At 36.8% G+C, this 17,152-nt stretch overlaps 1 protein-coding gene across 5 annotated transcripts in view; it reads left to right on the forward strand.

Annotated features, from left to right (window-relative positions):
* Positions 1–15,908, forward strand: part of LOC116161903 (hemicentin-2-like) — an 83,825-nt gene extending 67,917 nt beyond the window's left edge. For 3 of the 5 annotated variants that reach the window (XM_031475393.1, XM_031475395.1, XM_031475394.1), the window contains 5 exons: positions 2,575–2,786; positions 3,198–3,299; positions 3,365–3,473; positions 14,503–14,787; positions 15,020–15,908. In XM_031475393.1, coding sequence (XP_031331253.1) covers positions 2,575–2,786; positions 3,198–3,299; positions 3,365–3,473; positions 14,503–14,787; positions 15,020–15,135 — 824 coding nt within the window. In that variant the 3' untranslated portion in view covers positions 15,136–15,908. Of the gene's footprint in view, positions 1–2,574; positions 2,787–3,197; positions 3,300–3,364; positions 3,474–8,399; positions 8,440–8,501; positions 8,979–14,502; positions 14,788–15,019 lie in introns of those variants that run through there. The other 2 variants (XM_031475397.1, XM_031475396.1) reach the window with 2 other exon arrangements.
* The last annotated feature ends 1,244 nt before the right edge of the window (positions 15,909–17,152 follow it).

Genomic DNA, 17,152 nt, shown 5'->3' on the forward strand with positions numbered 1-17,152 from the left:
TCTACATGGCGTTGTTCACACCCAGTACTCTATAGGCAATTAGTGCAATGCGTTTTGACGATTTTTCCACGATATAATTTCGATGCAAAAAACTGCTCTGGCCTACCATTTGTAAACTCTTGGAAAATATAATGCGTCATAAGTGGTGGGGTCAAAAAAATTATTGATAGCGGATTTTGCGAGAACTTTAGATCCCAATGAAGCATTATAAAATCCTTTCGTTTGTTTCGTTCGTTATAAATGAAAGGTATCGACAAAATCAAAACTGCAGGAGCAGATATCGTGTACATGAACTGAAATCAATCACTCAAATCTATATTTTTATCCTTCGCATTCGAATAGTCATTAAGCTCATGATGTGCCTGAATGATAGGTACGTTGGCTATTGTGTTCAAAATCAGGTACTAATTGTGTTATTTACTTGAACATTAATTAAAATAACTAAATTACAGCGATGGATACGTATTTTCTAATAGATTTACCAATTTACATGGTTTCAATCACTCCATAAGAGCCTTAGTTATGCAAATAATGAGTCAAAATTACCATCAAGTCAAATCAAGATCTTTGTTTATACACAGATCTTGTCTTGAATTTCTATTTGCCAGCGATAGTTAAAAATAAAATAAACTCGTAGCTAATGGACTAATGAAGAAGCTAGAGCGCTAGGTTTTTACAATTTCGTTCTGTACTAATTATACAAATAACAACTTTTTATTATTTATTACCCAAATAGGAGAGTAATGTAAATAAATTAACTGAACATAAATTTTATGTACGTTGGTTACCTATTACACAGCATTAGAGTGAAATAATAAGTGACGAGAGGATTACTGATAAATTTACTAAATCGAGGGTAATTTTGGTTTTCTGATGTTTTGATACTTTGTTTATAATGAACTAAAAGGAGTAGGTATGCATAACTCCTAATACGTCTAATGTAAACAGGCGGTTGATTATGTACACATCCGTACATTAACATTATTGTTCATTGGCAAAGCAGTAAATAGTACATCCCTTTATTAATATTTATAATACCTCCAAGATATTTTGCTCTATCTAATTGCTAGTTTAAAATACAATAATTTATTAATGAATGCAGACATTAAAGGAATGTGTGTGTGAATTTAATTACGTTCGGTTTTGGTTGCTATGTTTGTGGATGCCGCTTCCCATTTGTATTTAGCAACATTTAGTTTAAAAGTTATCTGTGTGTGTTGGAAGCATTTCGGAATACGAGTATCACAAACAAAGCTGGAAAATTTTTTATCCCTTCTCATCCTTTATAATAAACACAATTATATTTGATGGTGTTTTACTTAAAGGCTTAAAACGAGTACCTACAATGATTAGGAGATTCAGCAATCAGCACCCCGATTCAGGGTTTGCCAGCCTAAGCCACCTGTCCTAGATTAGACTAAAAGAATACAAGCTTTACAGTCATCTGTCTACGAAAGAGGGCGAATGGTTCAAACTTTCCAGCAGGATAATTCTCTCATTGGTAAGGAGAGATATTTAAGCATCTGATGACCACCTTAGCACAACGCATTCATGCCTTTGAACCTGTTGCTGAACCTTGCTGCCTTGAACCCCTGTAGGGCATGAACTACCTACTAAATGCTCTGGTTCCTAATCTACTCTGTTATTTATGGGGGTACCAATTAGAGGTATATATGACACGTTACCTTTCTACAGAATTAAATTTTCAAAAGGATGAATAATGGACGACGATCACAATGCAACACCTTCACACTTACGAAGTTGACCCCATTATTTCTCTTGCATTAAAGTGCGTTCTTAAAAATCATGTCTGAATTGTTTACATAAAGTGTTTTCTTTTGCTAAAATCATGTCATTATTGGTTAATTTGTTAAACTTATGATATTTAAAGTGAAAACTGCATGATATCTTAATTATCCAACCAATTAAAAAGTAAAGCGTTTCGTAATGCCAATGTATTCGAAAAGACATCCCTTATTCGTTAAAATTAAGAAAAAGGGATTAAATTCGTTTGGTCCCCGAGCTTGACAATTCAAAACGCTGTGCGCCACCTAACCGACGATAGTCGCATTAATCCAAAGAACCCTTTCAACGTAAAATTACTAGATATAAATATCCCCGGAAAGGGTTTCTCACGCTTGTGCAACGTTCTGTCGAGTTTTCGGGAACTGTTAGCCTTTTAGGCGGTAGATGGCATTACAAACAAAATCAATACGTCGCTTTGCCCGGAGGTAACCATCCGCGTCTAAGATTATCCGGAGAAAAGGATCAAAATTAAATTATAGGCTTTCTTGAGTACATTTTCCTTTCAGTCGCGATTTCTGTTACCCCCTAAGATTTTAATTCGGATATTAGGTAATTTACTTGGAGAGGGGCTCCCTAAAAGAATTGCCTTGTAAAAATTTGGTTACTTCCCTTTTATTTTTTCCTTATAGAACGTAAAAAATCGTTTTTATCTTGTCAATGTACCTAAGCATCACATAATTAGGCAAACATTTTATATGCCTTAATGAACCGTAATTCATATCCCCACATTTATGTGGCATTATTCTAATAAAGCTCAACATTTTGCAGATATTCGGTACGATTGGAGGACGAGAGAGTTTATTTCCGGTCAGAGAAGAAATTCGAAGCTCGATTCCGGTCTCAACGCCATTTCGACGGATCCCGAAAATGAGAAAAATGTGGAGAAATTGTTTCTAAGCCCGAATTATACGATCGTTCAGGCGCAAATTGGAACAACCGCTGTTTTGCATTGCGAAGTTATCGATATTGGCGAGAGCACAGTATGTACAAGTTTCTCGTTTATATTTTTTTTTGTATTTACGATCTTAACACGTACTTCATTGTATTATTATATCGGATTTATGGCTCAGTGGTAAGAGCATTGGGTTATAAATCCGAAGGTTGGGTGTTCGAACCTGGGTTGAGGTGAATTTTTCATCTGTGGCGGAGATGGAAATTACCTTAGGCCAGTTCCGAGCATTCTACCGGCTACTCCGAATTAGGTTTTCCTGCAGTTTTCCTAATTCGTAAGGTAAATACCGGAGTAGTATAGACCATCTTAAGACCTTCTGCAGAGGCACCTCTAAATAGCATTATGCGGGTCACTCTGTAATTGGGCGGCATGCCTGTTGAGGGCCCAAAACAAGAGAGGGATAATAATAATAATAATAATTACCACTTTATTCTTGTAGGTGTCGTGGATTAGGCGCCGGGATTATCATTTACTAACTGTAGGATTACAAACGTATAGCAGTGATAAACGATTCTTCACCTCTAATGGGAAAAGTGGGCAGGTAATTTCTACAATGTCAATACGACCACAAAGCATCACTACTGATTAATCGTGCTATTTTTACAGGACTGGAGTTTACATATCAGATACTCGGAGTTAAAGGATTCGGGATTATACGAGTGTCAAATAACAACTCATCCCGCATCTAGCCTCTTTGTAGAACTGCAATTATTGGGTACGTAAAATAGATAGAGCCTGATGATGGTCCTCGAAGTGGACGACTGGTGGTGTTTCTGATTATTATGATTAATTACGGGATGGAACATCTCAAAAACTTTTGCTAACACGTCATATGCAAAATAATCGATTGGGAATTGTCAATTTAATTTCAAAGGTGCTTCCGGTGAATTTGCCCCGGAAAAATTGCCTGTATGAATTGCTCCAAAGGAGGAGACAATACGAACTTTCTCTAAGGTAGAAAATTCATGTTTAAAAGGCTGCTCTATAGGAAACTCGTTCTTTATATTATGCCCGCAATTTTTGAGGTACCCTCCATTCCTATGACTTTGATCAAATTAAAATTTTCCCATGTGAACTTCATTCGGAAGGTTCGCCTTGGAAACGTACATACATCCCCCCTAGTACCAATTAATTTTGTCTGTCTAATCCCAGATATTTTCTTTTAGCTTTAGCCCCACCAACAGCATTAACTTCTGCAGGAAAAATGTTTCGTTTGTTTTTATTTTTGTGACACTAAGGTTTTTCTTGTGTTTTTTTGTTGCTTTTATTCTAATGGCGTGCTATCCATCAGAATTTCTTTTGGGTTGTAAATTATATATTCCAAAATTCCTCTCTTACCCTAATATAAACCTTTTCCTTGCCCTACCTGTTTAATTGCTTATTATTGCGTGTATTTTCCGTGTCTGATCTTTAGTTTTCTTGTAGCAATATTTAGTATTATTCTCTCGTATTCATTTTTCCGCGCTTTTAGAATTTTTTAAGGGTGGTTTTTGAAAGAAATTCCCCTACATCGCACGCCATTCTTCGTATCTTGTATTTCCGCTTAGTGTTATTACGTTCCCTTTTTTTAGGATTCTTTCTTTCTCTAACTAGCACTCGCGAAGGTAGAGTGACCAACTCTAAGGAGAAGAAACGAAGTTCCAGTCGTGTCATCGTCTTCGTTCACCCTTCAAATGTTAAATGTCCTTTTTTCTACACGTTGCATTCCCTACTTTATTATATTTGTCCCATGATCCCATATAGTCCTAATTTGCTGGCTTCCTACCGTCCGTTCAAATTGTTTGCATCATTCATTCTTTCCTACCTCACCTATTTTTATTAAAACCCGAGAGTCTTTCCGTGAGCAATCGCAAGCTGTGGTTGGGGCTATTAGTCATATATTTTCTATTTTTTCCTATTTGTGCCCTTTGACCCTTCAACCGGAATGATCATTTCCCCGAGAAAAAAATACTTTCTAACAGAATGCACTGGAGATAAATTCGTTCCACGAAATTTATTTTACCTATTAATCAATCCTGGCAAATTTCAACATTTTTCGTACTTGCTGTTGTACTTCATTCGCTCGCTTTTCGACAGTAGAGACGACATTTACCGTTTATTAGCAGAGGTTGCTTTTAAGATCGTCACGTGGTTATGCGCGCCTGATTATTCACTATCTCTCTGACTTCTTAGATATACAAACACAATCACCTGCCGATTATCGAAATGTGTACACTGAATGATGGTGTAATATGCGTACCCAATGAACACGATTACAAATATTATCCAAGGTGAAATAGTGCACGGATTTCGTTGAAAAAATGACTAAACGCCAAAGGATATGAAAATACCTTTAGATTGTCCTACTCAATCGACTGTACTTTTTTGTTAAGGTACTAATAAGAGAAGGTGATGAAAACAATTTTTAACCAAGAGTGCAGTAAGTTGTAAGTCTTCATATGGCTACCTTTGGAGATGAATATGTGGAATTCAAATTTGTACAGAAATTTAAGGAACCACCAAGTTCCTGTTGAGCGAGTATTTCGGCGGGGCGGAGAAGCAAAAATGTTGGGATCAAGTGTCGATTTTCTTAGAAAGAGAGGGACAATTTTTTCTTGGAGACAGTGACCCCGGTGTCGAATAGGTGAATTCTCTTACAGAAGTAGAAGGGAGCTTTAAAATCGAGTACATAGCAGCTATTCCAAGGACGATCTATATCTTTTGGGATAGAGAATATTCCAAATGCAAATTCTATTGGAGCAAGTTTACTTGGGGCTGACATTCCGGGGGCCCATTTATCGGAGCGGAGCGGAGTCTTCGTTTTTTTGACAAAGTGTGCCTACATTCCTACTCAATAGCTAATTGTAATATGGAGGAAACGTGACTTTTCTGTGTCACTTTAAGAGATAAAGTTACAGAAGGTAACGGTCCCAAACGGATGAAGTCTGAGGTATTAAAATTTACAACAAAGAATGATATGGCAGTGTAGGTGTTTTTGTTAAACTTATCAGCCACAGAGGCACTTAATAAATAGACATTGTCGAGACGGGAACTATAGATACATTATCTGCATGAACTATTATTTTTTATGAACTGAATAAAATCAAGTTCCCCTTCTCCGTGCCCTCGAGGGAGATTCGAGGGGAGATTAAATTTAAAGGCAGCAATAATAGGAAAAACTGTAGTAAATACATAACGTAGCAATGCGATCTGATCTGTTCAAAACATGCTATAGGTACATTAGAGACGAAACTCCGAGAATATAATAAATCATTTGAAATAAGTACTCCAATGACTGTAAAAAATTCGTGGACACCTCAATTTTATTTGGAAAGGGAGGGACACATTTCTACGTAAAAATTAACCGCTTATGCCGCCATGCCCTAACAAACTCACATGTCAAAACTTTCAAATGTATTCATACAGCAGGTTGTCCAGCGGAAATTGAACTGAGGTAGGAAAAACAGTGAATTAAAAAAATACTTTGGAAAGTTCACCTCAGATAAATGAAACTGTATTTTTAAGCATCGCAATCAAGCATCAATTCCCCCATTTTTTAACTCTGTGATTGTTTAAGAAATGAGCTCTGAAATAACACTGAAACTGCTATGTCAATCTGTAAAAAATTAAGATCTGAACCAGCGAAACGTGAAAGAAGTTGAAAAATGAACCAAATTTAAACTTACTTACGTTTTTGGATGTCATCTCTGCAGATGGCACAGCTTCAGCAACTTCAATTGGAGGAGAATCGGATCAATTTAAATTTTTAGGTCTGCGTTCAACGTATCAAAAAAAGGACGCGATTTAGAATAATTATACTTCTTGAAGTAGTGCCTTCGGATACTGGTTCTAATTAGAATGTGAAAGTTTTAGTTAGAAATGTATTTAGCAGTTAAAATTGGGTTGTGCCATTGAAGATAACACACTGTGAGGGTTTACCAGCGAAAGAAGGAGAAAAGAAAACGGATCGAGGATAAGATTTTAACATACAGCACCATTATTTATAAGACCTTTAGCTTGTCCTCAAAGATATAACATTGTAGACACGAGAAATCTCCGACTCATTGATAAAGTGGAAGGAAAACTTTCAGAAATCTTAAAAAAGCACTTTAGAAAATTGGTTTGTTTGTACGTGCATACGTAATAACTGATAGAATTTTAAATTTACTAACTCGATCGGAACTTCACTGAATCCATTTCTGAGAGATAAAATAAAAGTTTTAGCAAGTGACAAATGTATACCTAATAAATACATTATTTGCCGGTTGCTGTACCCTTATCTTTGTATAAACTAATTAATTAAGATGCACTCTTCAGTAAAATGACAAAGGAATACTGGATGGAGTCGCTTTTCAGGAGAATTTAATTCTCTTTCATCGTTAGTGTATTATACTTTTTTCCCATATAGCAGAGCAGACGTTGAACAGAATACGGCCGGATTTTAGTGTTTGTTTTATCTCTCACTGTGCCATATCGTTGTAGTCTAAAAGGCCTCTTCAGCGAGAAATTTAAATTAAACCTCTTCTTTTGTCACCAACTATTACTGGAAAAGAACTACTCCCGAAAGCACAGGCCTATTAAGTAATTTTGATCGGAAGGAACCCAACAGAAAAGCATGAGGATTTCATTTTTTGCACACATGAGCCTGCAAGTTGCGGAAAATTTGACGCTTGCTCCTCAACATTCCACGCAATGTAGGTTGTTGAACACTTAGTCTGCTTACGTTAAATTTCATTCAAGAAAAGAAGAAAAAATAAAACCGCACAATTCTAGGTGAGTGCATATTACGGATATACTTCTTGAGTTGAGGAAAAAGATGTTGAAAATCTATCAACCCCGATATATTGCAGTGATCTGCTGTAGCCTCAACATTTTAGTGCAATAGATGCATGGAAGACAGGCGAATCTAAAATTCAAGGAAAAGTGTGAAAACGATTTTACTGAAAAAAAAAGGAATAATAATAAGCTTTGCATACATAAGTAGCTCGACAAGCCTAAGGAAATTACCTGCGAATCCCTCCGGTATTTAATGAGCACTTAATATAATACATTAAACGACTGCTTGCAGCATGGCATAATCTCTGGCCGCATATTTAACTTTACATTGACGTGCTGTTCGGCTCTAATTGAATTTTTGTCTTCTTGAAAAACGTGAAATTGGATTATGAAGTCGGAACAATATTATAATTAACTTCGAATTAAGTAATTACGATCCTTTAGTTTAGAGTTTAGTGGACGCATTGGCCGCCTTTATGTCGTTGACATTACGATAATAATCGTGGTGAAAAAACCCTTGGAAAAACCAGACTATCAACTATTCTATACTAGAAATTAGCACACTCGAAATACCGATGCTTGAACAAATTAATTGTTCAAGATAGGTACCTCGAAAATTGTGAAAATTATCGCGATCCTACCAACATTAATGCGGGTCCGTTTTTTGCCAACGAAATTCACCGGCTAAGATGTTGCTGGGATGAAATAAAATATCCATTTTTTACAACAGAATACAATGGATCGCTTTTACTTTCACTTACTGTACTTCGTTTGTAGATTTGAAGAGATAGGGAGTTCCTCAAACCCTTTGCGAAGGATTTTCAGAAAAATGCACCTTGTTAGAGGGCACAAACTTCTTAATTAATTAAATGTTTAACCCTTGCAGAAGATGAAGAGGACGTAGACGATGCTCATGGAAAGGAATTGTACGTACATCTGAATTGGACATTATCTTCGTTCACGAAATTTCATTTCACTTTTGTTGTAGGTAAAGTCGAACTGTAGAAGCATAAACACCCACCACACATGTCAATGATTCTTGAAAAAAATTTAATTCGCTACAACCATCCACTTGTACCTTACAAGTGAGCTGGAGCTGAAACCATGATTTTTTTTAAACATTGCTAATCTTCAAGAACCGCTGGAAAACGATGCAGAAGTTTGGGTTTCTATTTGACATCGAAGGATTATGTGCCGGCAACAGTGACGAGGTTCTGAAGATTAATCGACCAGATCTATAACTGCGATGTTGATACTAAGCAGCTGTATGAAGGAATGTTGGATTTCCGAATGTTACTCAGTACCAGAACCACCGTTAAATTATCACGACCGCAGACTTTTTCAATTCCTTGTGCAATACAACGATGAAGAGCTTGAGAATGCTGACTTCCACACTGTTATTGATACCTTTTTACGACGAACGCAGGGAAAATACTGTAACGGAAATGCTGCAGACATGACGTCGCCTTTGGCGCTCTGGAATTTTCTACGCGTATTCGAGAATGTACTGGACTTACATTGCTTGCGTGTATAAATGGTTGCGGACCGAACATCGCGGCAGTCTACTATCGAACGAGTACGGAAACATCGAGCGCGAAAAGCTGATATAAATTTCGAAGTGTGTGATATAAATAATCGATATAAATTGTACGGATTTTATAGTGTTTTAGTTTTGTTTAATAAATATTGATATAAATCGAACCCGAATTTATATAAATAACGTTACAATACGTTTGTAGGGAGCCTACAGATTGCTTTTGTAGTAGTTATACAGATTCCTAATCAAAATGTTGAAAAAATAAATGTTTATTTAGTTAGATAGTTGCTTTGTTGTGTTCTTTGATTTCTTTTAATTAATTTCTACTTTAAACTCATTTATGTTATAGTAGAAATGGTAGAAGTATATTTGGCTTGTTTGAAATGATAAAAAAGTAATAGGGGGGCAATTACTGTACTTGCCATGGGCGTCATTTTACTTCACTACGACTGAGGTGCATTTAATTTTGAAGAAGGTGCATTAATCATTTGGGAATTTATTCAATACCGTTCTTGGACCATAGGATCATAGGCTGTGCAGGAGACTGTTGAAGAGACTGCACCTGAGGAGCAGTAGCGTCCGCATCCGTGAGATAAGAATAGACTTTAAAAGGTCCGTTGGAAGGGTTTTTCCGACTCCGTTGACATCTAGAACGAAGGTGCGGTCATCAATCTTTTTGACGATTCGATGTGGAGCTGAGTAAGGTTGTGCCAATGCTTTTGTAAAGGGCTAGCAGGTCCGCCACAAAGTCTTTGGGGATCGGATGATGGAACGTCTTGAGAAATAATAAATTCATCGGGGATGCGTAAAGGATTATACAGCCAAAAACCATTTCTGCCTTCTTTGTTGAGAAACCTTTAAGACGCCCTGAAAGGCGGGCTTGAAGTTCGGCTGCGTATGGGACACAGTGGCGATAGTAATTGATTACGCGGAGGAATCGTCTAAGTTGCGAGGAGTCAACAGGTTTAGGGATGATGGCCTACGTTTTAAGTTGTGGATGGCGCAAACGTGGTAGCCAACGAAGATTGGGTTGGAACTTGGCTCTTTGAAGTAGCGTAAGAAACCAATTGAGAGTGCTTCCCATGATCGGCGGAAAAGACTAAGGTCCAGTTCTCTAAGGAGGTGGTTTATAATCCGTTGCAGAGATTGGGCACATTCCAACGAATGCCGCCAAAAGGCGTGGACACGGCCGTTTTACAAATATGGACAGGAGAAACTGAGATCTGGTAAAAGGCTCGTTGCAAATCGATGACCGAAAATACTGAACCGCTAGCTTCTTGAAGCAAGTTTTCAATGATTAACAGCGGATAGCGGTCTGGGCGAGTGATAGAGTGCAAATGTCGATACCCTACGGTGATGATGCCGGTCGTCAGGGACCAGCAAAAACTGGAGGTCCGGAGGTGACTATTTGATGTTGGATGGATAGATCAGGAATCGTTGCCATTTTTCTAAAAGAGGGACCAGAGTTAGACAACTGAGAGATAATAACTTTATAAGCGTCTTCTGCGCCATCCAGAGGTACTGGGGAGGAAAAGATACCGAGAATGTGGTACTGAAGAACTTGTAGAAAATTGTGAACTCCCCCGTAAAGGCTATAAATACATGAATTATTTTATTTACCAACAATTTTACAGCTTCAGCGCCACTCCATAAGAGGGTGTTGCCAGGAAGACAGAAAATATTGACCTTCATAACTTACTTTTTATACGATCATAAACGTATACTAACTTCCAGTTGATTTAAGGTTCATGCAGGTTCAACAAGGCTCTAAAAGGGCAAGTGGATACAAATATTAATAAAGATAACCAGGGAAAGGACTACTTTCGGTCACCCCAATGGTCATATCTCACCTTTCCATAGCGGAGGTAAATTCAACAGATTAGTGAAAGGGAGAAGTAAATTCAAGCAGCATCGGTTACTTACAATAAATTTTAGGTTCCTCCTCACCTAACAGCTTACAAAAATTGATACTACCTATGATATCAAAAGCTTTCAAAGGGCTCGTAATTCTGAGTTCTTCAGAGTCGTGCGGGTTGAAGGCGGTAGCTCCCAGAGGATAAATAAATACATTATCTAGGTATTTTAATCACTAAGTAACATTTTACGAGTTGTATAATACGAGTATTTTTGTGGATAATACAATATAAAATAATGTCTGCTGTGCACTTGATTGGAAGGTTACTCTTTTCCCTTTTTAGTCACATTTCGCTCGTTCTTTCGTTGACTGAACCATTTCTCACTCGGCACTCGACTTTTTTGCAACAGAATTACTCCAAGGGCCTGAAATTGGTCACCATTAGTTTGTACCGCCTGAACGACTGACGTTCTGTCGGATGACTGGTAGTAAATCTAAACATACGAGATTATAGGGTATCAATAAACACAATAAAAGAAATTAAAATGCATACCTTAGCTAATGATACATCATCCAAATGTCCAACGGTAAAAAAGGCAGTGGTTTATTACGGATTGTTGAATATGTTCTACAGCAGCGGTTCTCAACTTTTTTGAACCACTAAATCATTTTTTTTATAAATTTAATTACCACTTATACCACTTATACATGACAGTAGGTAAATAAGGCCGATTTCAGCCCACTTATGACTTTCCTATTTTACAAAAATTACCAGTTACCAATGTTCCTGTATTTTATTTTTCGATGCATTTATTTATTTGTGGAGCTTTCTTCTTTTGTTTGTTTTACTTTATGTGGTGCTGATTTTAGGTCTGTTTTACGTTTTAAGTCTGTTTTTGGCTACCACCACAAATAATAGTACCACAGGTTGGGAACCGCTGTTCTACATAAAGTGTATGCTCCATATTTTATTAGTATGTAGATACGTTATAAGGTTATAAAGTATTGGTTAAATTTTTCATGACTTCAGGTCAGCAAAAACTGGTTTAAAGCAAACTCAAACCGACACATACTATATTTTGCATATTTTCTGTGAAAAAAGCAAAATTAAAAAAAAATAAATAGCTTACTCCTTTGGTAGATTGTGCGGAATAAAACCCAAACGCTATTGTGGTCGATTATACATCCACGATTCCGTTTTCTATGTTTTTTAATAATTAATGTTAATTTTTTTAATTTTTAAGTTGCTTTTTTCATTTATTTTTCTGGGTACCAATCTGCTTGTTATAATAATTTGTTTTTTCTTTCTGTCAGAGGTGAAACCTTTTATAGGCACCACTCATTAGTGGTAGTGTGGTATAGTTTGCCCCCCTAACCTCACAGAATGTCGCTGTCTTTTCTCAGTTCTCCTAACTAGAGCACATATTTTCAATAATGTTGCCATGGTTAATCGCTTGTCCAAGTTCCGCCTTCAGTGTTCCTCTTTGAGATCTCTATCTTACACATTCAAACACCGCATGGTCTTTACTGTCCCTAGTCCTGCAATCATCTCCGCCTTTCCACCTTATTCTTTCCATGGCATCTCAAGAACTGACTCGGATAAAAATTTACTTCACCAGATTTTTGCTCAACTACTACTCTCATGACCGTTTGCACCAACAAATTTAAGCGGACAGATTATCGCGACAATGGTTGCCATGGATTTTAGGCTATTATTAAGCTAATCCGCGCTAAAATTTGTCGGTGCAAACGGTCACTAGTCGCTTTACGATAACCCTTTCCATGATCTTCCCCCCGAATCCAATAGACATATTGGTCAAACTGCCATTTTGTTATACCGCGATTAATTCCTCACGAATCGGGAGCAAGCGTCCGTTTCCGTTTCCGCGAAAGACTCATCCGACTATCCGCTTTCTACGTCTAATTTGCCTGTAATGATTCTGTATCCTTACCCTCCAATTTCGCTATCTATCCTCTAGCACAGTTCCGCCCAGCATCTCTTCTTGCTTTTTACTATTTCTTCCTACATTTCATATCCCAATTTTGATCGCCGTCTGTAACATTTCAACTGGGTTTAATGCTACCCCTTACAGTATCCAAATTACACCCGTTAGCGCCTACTAACCTTATCTCACCCTCACTGCGGCGTCAAAATACTTCTCTTCTTCTCCAGTTTATCGGCGTGGTCGCCGCCAATTTATCTCCATTGCTTAAGGCCCTATAGCTTTCGTAAATTTTATCACCAGTTATTTAGATAACACTATCGCGCCGATAAGATTGTGCCACCCGTCATTAGACACAGTTTTTCCTTGTAACCTACCCTAACTCCTTCGAGAGCCGCGTAAATCCCAACAGGGCAATTGTTTATCAAAAATCAAAAATTTATTGAATATTGCAACACCGGTAATCTGGGGAATTTAGTGTGCTTTGCGAGGGTTGTTTGCAACAAAAAATTATAGCAAGAAATTAATTTTATGTACCTATTGTCAAATTTACAAACTTCTCCTAAATAAATATTATTTAGTAGGGATGAGCTAATAACCTACACCAAAATTGAAAATTCAAAATTGAAAAAGTGCACTTTAAAATGGCATTGCAATGATTCTGTCGATGACGTGCAACGGAATTATGCTGAAGAAAGTGTATCAGGAGGTACATTATTATTCTGATCATTCTCCCGCCACAGCCATTATATTTACTGCAAGTACCTTTCAATTCATCCTCATCCTTGCGGGATAATTCTACAGCTCCCGATCTTCAAATAGTGCACTCTGAAAAACTATAAATAAAGTGCACAATTTAAAAGCTCTCATTTGAAATATATTTATACATATGTGATATCCAAGAATCCCAAATTCATTAGTTCTGAACATCTATCCTCAGATTATATAGTCCAGAAGGTGTGGGAGGTAATTGGAAGCAGGTGATTATCTCTCTACCCCATTATTCGGTGTATTCGCATGTAACAGACAGATGCATTATCATAAATTACTCGAAAGCAAGATATGGGAACGAAATACACCCTTGCTATTTCAAACTTAATGTAAAATTTAAAATAGTAAAGGCATACCTAGACCATCTACTCATAGCTGTTACGTGAAATTTAGATAAGGTATGTATATCGGTAGGTTGGTATTTCTCTAAAAAGAAAGTTCCACCGGTACTTTCAATATCTACATTTGATGAGATACAGCACACCTTCATACTAAAATAAATTTCTAATTGCAATTAGTTGCGAACTTATTAAGTTTGAAAGTGGGAGGATAGTTCAAAGGATGTATTTTATTAAAATTTGCTTCGGTGAAAGTATTTGCGAGTTCAATGTCTCGCCTTTACTTTGTCACAAAATAATTTCCTGCAAAGGGAAAAATATGGAATTTGCATATTAAGACAATGGAATGAGAATGTGGCCAAAAAGAAAAATTACCCATTCTAGCCAAAAGCTAGCTTCTCGTCATTCAAAGTAGACCTTTTTACGTTTCAACACACTAACTGACATACTTTGTTCTAAATTTTCGTACCCAAAGTGCGCATTATAATCACTCAGCGTCGCAATTTAGTTAAATATGAAACGGTAATGGTACGTATAAATTCCAGAGGCTCACGCGGATATAATAGGAGGATCCGAAAAAATTGTCAAATCTGGATCTCCGCTTCGTCTAAGTTGTATATTACGAAGAACGACGGAACCTCCTGAATATATTTTTTGGTATCACGGGGAGCACATGATCAACTACGACTTGAAGGGCGGCGCCGCAGTCCGACATGGCCGCCAGGGTAGCGAGTTGATCATCCCCAGGGCCGAGATGAAGCACGCCGGAAACTACTCTTGCGTGCCCTCAAACGCACGCCCTGCCAACGTCACCGTGCATGTGCTGCAAAGTGAGTGGCTCGAATCGATATTCCGAATTCGTCAAAGTAAATGGTTCTTTTTTAGTCAATTAAGATTACCTACCTTTCTGTCATGCAAAATTTAGCTCCTATCGCGTCAATTTACCTCTGAGCGCAGGATAATAAATCTCTCCCGCGCTTCATATGCACTTTTGATATCGATGCGCTTTTACAACTAAATGTTCTCGTAGGAGGGGGATTAATAAACTATCTTTTTGTGTAGGTGAAAAACCGGCAGCCATGCAGCATGACAGCAAGGGTGGATCTGCAGTTCCCTGCGGTAGAAGACGCGCAATAAGTATTTTGCTTTTAAATGTCATCGCCTTGCTTTGGAGATGATAGCTGAACAACACATAAATTTAAAAATGTAAATTGACTGTCTTCAATCTTATAATTGATACCGTATAGTTTCTGTTTGTACATATCTTCCTACGAAAATACCAATTGGACTGTATTTGTATCTAGAATAAGGCGATGTACAAAATGTATCATATGCGTGCGTTTCTCTATTTTACAAAATGTGTGGACAATAAGCCTATCTTAAAAATATTACATTGTACGAATCGAAATTTCTGAACGATGTTTTGTAGTTGTATTCCTCTATTCGTTTGTTACATTTGTAAAGGTTTATGTATATAGCATTAGGTTAGATGTTTTCAACTACCTAACTCGAGTTGCTTTAGATTACGGAACTGAATTACTTCATTCTAGGCACATTTTTTATTGAACTTTGTGGAGTTATTGGGAGACCGAGCTTAATTTCACCTAAACCCAATTCCGACATTTAGATTAGTGAGACGTAATCTGAAGCACTGATTCATCAGTCTATAGTAATAAATTAGTGGTAGGAGATTGAATTCCATTAGTGTCCTCAAACAGAAAGTGAATGTTTCAAGAAATAGAAGTTAATTATGCCAAGAGATTAATTGTACTATAATTATATTCATTCTTTTTGAACATGTACAGGGTACATATGTATATAAAGTATGGAATCTAAGTAAATCTGGAACTGAAGGTGCATTATTTTAGCTTTGGTATGAATTTGAGGTACGGTGCGCTGTAAATAAAAATGTATCTCCATGACTGCCACTTTGTGAATTTAAATAAAAATACACGTGGTTACATAGGAAACTGTTTTGACGAAAAGTATGTTTGAATTTATTTCGTCACTGCTAAACTCTTCACATCCAAATCTCCAATATATTGACCCTCCCCCTCCATTTAAATATTGCTGGAGTATAGGTTCAAAAGCATTTTGAACTGTTGAGCTTTCCAACGCGCGCACTTTTAACGTTTGGGTCAAAATTTAACACAACATAATACCTACTTGATGTAACCAGTGCAGTTTAACCTTAACAATCACCCTGGTTTTGAGATTTTCAATGCCAAAAATGCAATTAGTTCTTTAGATCTCGTAAAGTTAGTTAACGAACATACTTTCAGTAGATATTTGATTCATTAGCGTTTATTGATACCGCTAATCCAATAAAATTATACATCAGATCACGAAATAAGTTGGAACAAGTTAATTTCTTCTCTCTGTTATTACCTACGTAAGATTAATGATATATTTCTCAAAATTTGGATTTTGAAATCCTCAAGGATTGAAACTTGCTTTGAACAGTTTGCACTTTAACAAAAATCTATGCTTGTAAGAGAAACATTACCTATTTGAAAATCATTGGAGCGAACCAAAAGACTGACTTGCTAAAATTATTCTAGTTCCCTCATATAGTGGTGCTGGATGACTTGCTGTTACACAGTTACAGTTTCAGATTGACAGTAAACTAATAGTGCATAAAGCAGAGAAGGAAAGGAGTCCTCTTTTATTTCCAAAATGTTAACATAAATTGATTTCTTTTGGACTAATGTCTATGTTCTATGAGAAGCCGATATTTTATCGTTTGTCAACTAACCGTACACATCTTCTTTATTAAAATTGAATGAAAGCAATGCTGGGGTGAAAGTTTTTGAACTTTTTTTTTCCATAACTGGTGACACTAGGACTAATTCTTTGGGCGGGGTTTGACATTTCCCTTCGTTTCCCCAAAACTTCTTGAGATTTATGTACTAAGAAAAAAAATTGTAAACTAATTTGAATTACCTTTTGCCATCGACCAGCTCAAACCTTTCCAAAATTGTATACTTCTTTTACCTCTCCTGAGATATGAAGTGTGACTAAATGTGACTCTTGATTTTATTGTTACTGGTCAAATAAATAAACACAGAATGACCAATTGACTATATATTGAAAATCGATTCAAACTTTAATTGAATTCCATACGCACTTTCCTTAAATTCCTTTTACTAAGGTCCATGGTTGTGAAAACGTTTAGAATATTTGAGGCCGGCTACT

The sequence above is a fragment of the Photinus pyralis genome, unplaced genomic scaffold, assembly GCF_008802855.1.
Source record: "Photinus pyralis isolate 1611_PpyrPB1 unplaced genomic scaffold, Ppyr1.3 Ppyr1.4_LG10, whole genome shotgun sequence".
NCBI classification, from domain to species: Eukaryota; Metazoa; Arthropoda; class Insecta; order Coleoptera; family Lampyridae; genus Photinus; species Photinus pyralis.